Source organism: Lissotriton helveticus, chromosome 12 (genome assembly GCF_964261635.1).
Source record: "Lissotriton helveticus chromosome 12, aLisHel1.1, whole genome shotgun sequence".
Lineage (NCBI taxonomy): Eukaryota > Metazoa > Chordata > Amphibia > Caudata > Salamandridae > Lissotriton > Lissotriton helveticus.
The window spans coordinates 93,845,546-93,853,746 of record NC_136073.1 but is presented as its reverse complement, the minus strand read 5'-3'; the positions used below and the strand labels follow the sequence as shown (position 1 = coordinate 93,853,746).

The following is an 8,201-nucleotide window of genomic DNA, read 5'->3' as shown; positions in this document are numbered from 1 at the left end:
GTCATCAGCCGGGCTTGCTTGACTCCAGTGGCAAAGTGAGCAAGGGACTCACGTCTGAGCATACCCTGCCAACTTAGGGCGAACAAAGAAAAACCAAAGGTGATGATGGACGGAGCATTGACAATACAAACACTCACCCCCAGTCAACTGATCTGGGTTTAATCCATCACCATTCTTTAGCTCACTCCGCCACCCCAGTTCAGACATGGCCATATGCAAATCAGTCTGACCCTGTGCCTCATGGGAACAGTCCAGCCCGAACTGCCAAGCCATGTCTTCCCTGGACCGGAATCAAGCTTCATAGGACCGGTTTCTGGCATTACAGCGGTCTTCAGCCGGGCTTGCTTGACTCCAGTGGCAAAGTGAGCAAGGGACTCATGTCTGAGCATACCCTGCCAACTTAGGGCGAACAAAGACAAACCAAAGGAATGCCCCCCATCCCTCCTGGACCAATAGACATAAAACATGTTTGCCTTTTAAAAAATATTTCACATATGGAAACCGTCACAGTCCATAATACACTAGTTACAGCTTTCTCACACTTCCCTGTTTTTAACTCTACCTGGGGATCATATAATGTGCCCTATTTTGAGAACTACTTAGATAGTTTTAACCACAGTTCTTATCATGTGCCGTCTACCCTAGATTCACAGACCCTCACAAACCCATAGGGACCCTAAAATTTGCCAAAATACAGCTAAATCGTGTTTTGTTTTTTTTAAATGGGAACAACGTGCAGCAAATGAAGGCACCTGTTTTTTTCCCTGCAAATGGCATCAACAAAGGGTTTGTGGTGCTGAAATCACAATTTTCCCAGCGTTCAGGGACTGACAGACTTTTGTCAGAAAACCAATGTTTTTTACACAGTTTTGGCATTTTACTGGGACATGCCTATTTTTGCTATTTTTTGTGCTTTCAATCTTCTGCCAATTAATTCTGAATTCAGCAAGGGGTCATTTGTGTAGATCCTTCAAGGTTTCTTGATAGAAACTACTGTTGAAAACAGGAAAACTGAAAATGAGTGGAAAGAAACAGCCATTTGTGCCACCGTTTTCAACTGTAACTTCTTCTAATAATGACAGATGCTTGAAAGCAACCCCAGAGCCAATAACCGAGCAGCGTCTTGCAATGTTTTTTTATTATATACTGGGTATATAGCAATTCATTTGGGAAAATATATTTAATGAAAAATCTGGATGAAAGATATACAGCTAGATTCATCAAAGACCCGTTTTGCGAGTCTTTAATAGCGATTCATAAGGAATCGCTATTAAGGACTTGCAAAACGGGATTCATGTAGGAATTGCATAAAATATTGCGATTCCTACATCTTCCTTATTTGCGATTAGCAAATTGCTAATCGCAAATAAGGAATAACTCTCCTAATCGCAAATAAGGAAGCGAATTCAAGGGTGCCAGGGGTGTCCAAAGGACACCCTGTAGCACCCCTGAGAAGCAAATGTAGCCAGATGTTGCGCACACACATGTCCAAAGGACATGTGTGTGTGTAACGTACCACTCAGAAAAATGCACTAAAGTGCATTTTTCTGAGTTTTCGCTATTTACCATGAAGTTACAATTCGTGGTAAATAGCGGCTGGAAATTGCGAATTCGCATATTTTAAAAGTGTCATGAATTGCATTTAAGGAATCTCAAATAGAGATTCCTTAAATTCAATTCCTCGCAAATATGCGATTTCGCTAATAGCGTTTTTTGCATTTGGGATGATGAATCCCAAATACAAAATTTGCGCTTGCAAAGGGCCAGATTCTGCAAATCTGGCCCTTTGCGAGCCGATTTTACGTTCATGAATGTAGCTGATAGAGTTTAGAAACAGTAGCTATTTGCACATTTCCGAAATTGTGAGTACCCATACTAGCATGAGAATTATAGGACATTGGGCCATATGTAGGAAGCCTAATTGCGCTTGCAAATTCTGAAATTCGCAGAATTAGGGCAGTGTGCTATGTAGCACACAAAAACCCACATGCAAAATAAGGAATCGCAACATTTGCGATTCCTTATTTTGCTATTGCATTTAAGGAATCGCACATTGCGATTTCTTAAATGCAATGTAGGAAGCACCCAAGTTGTGCAAATTTTGGCTTAAGGAATCGCAAAATACCACCAACTTCAGGTTGGTGGTATTTAGCGATTTCTTTGAAAAACTTTTCGGCATTTTTCAAAGTGCCATGTGGGTCACTTAGGGCATGTATGTGCGCCACATGTGCACACATGTTAATTTCAGGGGTGCAAAAGGGTGTCCTATTGACACCCTTACAACCCTGAATTTGCATTCTCAATTTGCGATTCTCTAATTGAGAATGTCTTCTCATTCATTCCTATGGGCCTCCTAGCCCATAGGAATGAATAAGAAGGTATTCCTTATTTGCGTATCTCAATTTGCGATTCGCAAATACGGAATAAGTGGGATTCGAAAAAAAAATTGCTAATCCTACCTACATTTCGTTATGCGATTCTCTAATTGCGATTCTCTAAAAATCACAATTTGAGAATCGCAAAATGAAAATTACCTACATATGCCCCATAGTGACTTTTTTTTTACACATCGTCTTTCATTTGGAAGGCAGAAATGTATCGAAAGTCAATAGGTAATACCAGTTGCTCAACAATTCTGTGTTACCCTAAGTCTCCCGATAGAAATGGTACGTCACTTGTGTGGGTAGGGCCATTTCCCGAAACAGGAAATGGCTCAAAATGCAATAACGACACACTACATTTTTACAGTGAAAACTGATTCTTTTTTTGCAAAGTGCCTAGCTGTAGATTTTGAACCCTAGCACTGCCGGCACCTAGGGAAACTTAGAAAACCTATACATTTTTTTTAACTACACACCCAGGGGAAACCAGGATGGGGTCACTTGTCTGGATCTTGCTTGGTCCTGTTACCCAGATTCCCTTTCAAACCTGAAACTTTGTAAAAAATAAAACACATTTTCCTCACATTTCTGTGGTGGAAAGTTCTGAAATCTGAGTGGTTCCACAAAATTCCACCCAACCTGCATTCCCAAAAGTCTCCTGAGAAAAATGGTACCTCACTTGTGTGGGTAGGCCTAGTGCCCGCAATAGGAAACGGCCCAAAATGCAAAGTGGCTTCACCACATTTTCACAGTGAATACTGACCCTTTTTTTACACAAGAAATCACCTGTCTTTGCAGTGACATTTGAATTATTTAATGTATTTGAATTTGGTTCTACATGCTTGAATTTAAAATCAATTTTCCACTGTATTACCTAATGGGCAAGCTGTTCCTGTTTGAGCCACGACACACCACTAAACATGTACATGGGTGCAAACAGGAACATTGGCCCAGATGTATGTGCCATTTTTTTGCTCACAAATGTGCCTATTCGCAGAATTGGCCTTTATGCGAATGGAAGAAAGGCCTTTCAAATGTATCAACCCCAAATTGCAATTCAGTAACCTGTTAATGAATCGTAATTTGGGTTTGCGATTCGGTATTAGGAAGGGTCGTGTTTAGGGCATCCCTTCCTAATACTGAATCATATCTGTATCTACGAATGTTTTGTGACCGCGATTGCAATCGCAAAACATTCGCATTTCGCCACCTACTTCAAGTAGGTGATAACCCATTTGCAAATGGGAAGGGGTCCCCAAGGGACCCCTTCCCCTTTATGAGTGTTTGTAATACCATTTTTTATGAGCAGGCAGTAGTTCCACAGACCACTGCCTGCTATTAAAAAATGAAAATAAATATTTTCATTTTTCTTTTTTAAATGCAACCCATTTGTCTTTAAGGAAAACGAGCTGCATTTAAAAAAAACGATTGCTCTATTTAAAGGTGATCACAGACATTGTGGTCTAACATTGGGGTCTACTGACTCCAACAGACTACCATCTTCATGATTGGGGGTCGCAAATTGCGTCTTACCTAATTAATATTCATGAGGTAGGTTATTTGTGACTGCATAGGAATCACAAAAGGTGTTCCACACACTTTGATATATGGCATTTTGCGATTTCCTAATTGCAAATCTTTGTGATTTGCAATTGGGAAATCGCAAAATGGTATCTTTATACATCTGGCCCATTGTGCCCTATTACAGCACCCACAGGCCCAGCAAACCTATCCCTCTCCTCAGGATAAAAGAAACTATATAGGTGGTAGATCATCTGCACTCCCCCCATTAATGCATAATAAAGTATCTCCATCTCCCATCATAGGACAGCCTGCAGCCTTAAAATCTTGTCCTTGGAACCCAGTCTCCTTGCAAGCCCCTGTACACTGTACCACCTCTCTAAGCACACCAATACCAATGCGCCCAATGATTGCTAATCCTCCAAAAAGGAATTATCCATCGCAAACCTCTTATCTAGAAGCAAAAAAAGTTTTCATGGGCAATGTCTCTAAATTAAACGTTGTGGCTGGCTATGAAAGCGAGGATTCACCAATCAATAAGTCAATACCCTGGATTTGTCACGTCGGGGGATGCCGCTCACTCATACGGGAGGATATTGTCAAGGCCAGGAGATGTACATCACGCACACAACCATTGGACCATATTGAGCTTACCCTGACTAATGCTGACCTGACTGAAAACCTTTTCTTACTTGAGTTTCGCACCTGCTTCGCTACCTCTTCTGCAATACAGCTTAGGAGATTTCCAGTAGCACCACCTTCAGAAAGATCAATTGATGACCACCTGACAGAGACCATAAGAGTCTCGTCTTCATTAGAATCTAACGATTGACTACAACATGTGACCCGGATAGTGCAGCCGTCACAGGTCCTTCCCTTGGTCATTGACTACACCTCTATAAATGGTCAGGCTATCGAAAGACATTAAGAACGGAAAAAAGCAGATACTTCTGCGAACAAATAGAGTTGGCCCAGAACTCCAGCAAACAACTATACCAGGTAGTGGCAATATTATCAAACACTCCAACTCCCACAACCTTAGATACGAATCAAGAATTCTGTATCAAAATGGCTGATTTCTTCAGGACTAAGGTCACAGAAATCTTTGACAAATTTAATAACATTACAGAAGTGGAACCCTCGAGCTCACTGAACAACATATCACCCACTACTCCCTCTTTGGTTGAATTTAACCCTCCATCCCTGCTAGAAATAAAGGATCTCATTAAAGCCACCATGTCGGGTTCTCCTCTGGACCCCTGTCCACCGGCCATTATAAAATTATCCATCGACGTGGTGGCCCCAATATTGGAAAATATTTTCAATACAACCTGTAAATCAGGGAATTACCCTCAAAGCTGGAAATCAGCTATAATAAAGCCACTTTTGAAGAAACCTACTCTTGATACCTCAGAACTAAAAAGCTATCGTCCGATAGCAGGGTTGCCTTTCCCTGCCAAAATACTTGAAAAGGTAATAAATAAACAGCTAGCGAGCTACATTGACCAGAACAACATGCTTGACAACACCCAGTTTGGGCTCAGAGGAGGCCATGGCACGGAGACAGAGCTTATAAAGGCCTCTGAGGAGATCAGACAGATCATGGACCAGGGTGGCACGGCAGTCCTGATTCTGCTGGATCTCTCAGCGGCCTTTGACACGGTCGATCATAACACTCTGATCGACCGTGTCACCGCCATGGGCATACAGGGCAAAGCTGTCGAACTCCTGGCTTCTTTTCTGTCGAACAGGGAGCATTCGGTAAAGATGGGAAGTTTCTATTCGCCGACCTTTATGTTGCCCTGCGGAGTCCCCCAGGGATCCTCGCTAAGTCCGACACTCTTTAACATCTATGTGTCGGACTTGGCGAGGGTCATCAAAACCTTTGGGATAGGAGTGACTTCGTATGCAGACGACACTCAACTGGTGCTGGCAGTGAGAAAAAACGGGAGTGAGGTCGCAGCTAACTTCCAGTCAGGCATGAGAGCAATTAGTCAATGGATGGATAGGAACTGCTAAAAAACTAAACACTGATAAGACTGAGGTAATGGTGTTTGGAGATCTACAGCCATCTTGGTCTCCAACTTGGTGGCCTTCGGAGATGGGTAATCCACCTATCCCGGTTCCGAAGGTCAGAAATCTGGGAGTGTTGTTTGATAACAAGTTAAACTTTACCAGTCACGCCAACGCGGTGGTATCCTCATCCTTTTTTACGCTTCGTAAGGTGAAAAAGTTGTTACCATTCCTTCCTCTATCGGCTGGAAAAACCCTCATGTCCTCCTTGGTGTTGTCCAAGGTGGACTACTGTAATGGGCTTCTGTTGAATGCCCAGGAGCAGGTTTTTAACAAACTACAAATGGTACAGAACGCAGCCGCACGAATTCTGACCAAAACCCCAAGGTTTGCTTCCATTTCCCCCATTATACACCAACTTCATTGGCTCCCGGTCAGGAAGAGAACTAAATTTAAAGCTTTATGCATAACCTACAAAGCATTAAACAGCTTGGGACCTGAGTTTTTCAGGGAATCTCTGTGTAGATATGTCCCTAACAGAGTCTTAAGATCAGCCTCTTCTGCGGCTCTATGTATTCAACGGGTGAGAACGGTCACATGGGGAGACAGACGCTTCCTTGTGGCCGCATCTAAACTCTGGAACTCTTTGCCTACCCACATAAAAAGCAGCCCATCTTTGATGATTTTCAGAAAGAAACTGAAGACATGGCTATTTACTCAATAATTTACAGGGAGTGCTGCCTTTTTCTCTGTTAACTCAGCGCCGAGACACCACTTGTGGTATTTGTTGCGCTCTACAAATCTTAAAAATAAATAAATAAATAAATAAATAAATGACCTAATCCCCCCTCTTGAACCCATTACAGTAATAACTCAAGATCTATCCCTCTCCCAGCAGCTAAAAATTATCTCCCGGAACTTCGCTGGCCTTAGTAGTAAAATACCACTACCCCATTGGAATGATCTAGTAGAGGGCTATGACATCTGCGCTTTCCAAGAAACGTGGAGCCTGGCTCCTTTATATAAACCGGGCTACAGCTGTTATCATACTCCAGCTACCACCATAGGGAAGCGAAGCCCCAAAGGAGGGCTGATTGTATGGGTCAAAATTGCCCTTAAATGCAGAATTTCCAATCATCAAACCTTTAGCCCAGTCATTATGAGGCTTACAATTAAGGGCCCAAAGGGGGGAAATTATGGATTTGTTCAATGTATACATGAGGGGAACAGCTGGGGGTAAAGTCTCCTCCACCATTATACTCCTTGAACAAAGCTTGTCAAATTTTCTGTCCCATTCTAGAGTAGTAGTCAAAGGTGATTTTAACAGCACTTTTGAGCCTCTTAGCACAGAGGACATAATAGGGATGGAGGAAGATGATCAAAAATGGGGTGTTCCCCTACTAACTATACCTCCGGTAAAAAGATGGTCACAAGTGGTTATCCAATTAAATGCACTCGCTGTGGAATATGGTTTGAGGACAGTGAATGGCAGGACCAAGTCAGATGTCCAGGGAGCCTTCACTTACAATAGAGTAACTTGCCCATCTCGTATTGACTATATCCTTGTCGACCTTGCATTTTGGGGGTATGTTTTAGATATGGAGGTGGGAAACACAACTGATAGCGATCACAATCCTCTCTGCATGTCCATGAGGTTTCCATGGGCACTTCCTTTCCCTACATCAACCATCCTCATGCACTCTGTGACTAAAGAGCTGATTCCCTCAAACTCTAGAAGAGCCCTAAAATGGCACAAGATTGGATTACAAGACGCAAAATTAGAAGCCATTAGACAAGGAATGCACAAGAACACCAACGAGCTACGAGAAGGAATAGTAGCTGGGCCTACTAATGCTCTCACTATACATACACGCACTATTGAACAGATCAACACTCATATTTATGTGCCCAACATGCCTATTAAGTCTGTAGTACAACCAAGAAGACCACAATCCTGGTATACCAAAGAGTGAGACTCAAGAGGAAGGCCTTGGTAGTAGCTATCAGAGCCAAGAATGGCTAAGCCATTAAAGCCACAAGGAAAGAATACAGAGAGACCCAGCGCCAAGCAATGCTAGATTGGGATGAGACCCGCTGGCAAGATCTCAAAAATGCCAGTTTAGCAAGGGACACTAACCTCTTCTGGACACTGGTTAGAAGGTCAAACAAAGGGGAAGTAGACCAAATCTCCAATCACATCCCAACTCGGGTCTGGCACGACCATTTTGGTGAACTTTCCTCCGGGTCTAACGGCGCTAGTGTGGCTAGACAATACGCCCATTTCCC

The 8,201-nt window shown here is 42.7% G+C and overlaps 1 protein-coding gene across 1 annotated transcript in view; it reads left to right on the top strand.

Moving 5' to 3' along the window:
- Window positions 1-4,970: 4,970 nt before the first annotated feature.
- The window catches only part of LOC144797922 (extracellular calcium-sensing receptor-like), an 81,757-nt gene continuing 78,526 nt past the window's right edge, over window positions 4,971-8,201 (top strand). The window contains exon 1 of the mRNA XM_078668724.1: window positions 4,971-5,375. Coding sequence (XP_078524850.1) covers window positions 4,971-5,375 — 405 coding nt within the window. The remainder of the gene's footprint in view (window positions 5,376-8,201) is intronic.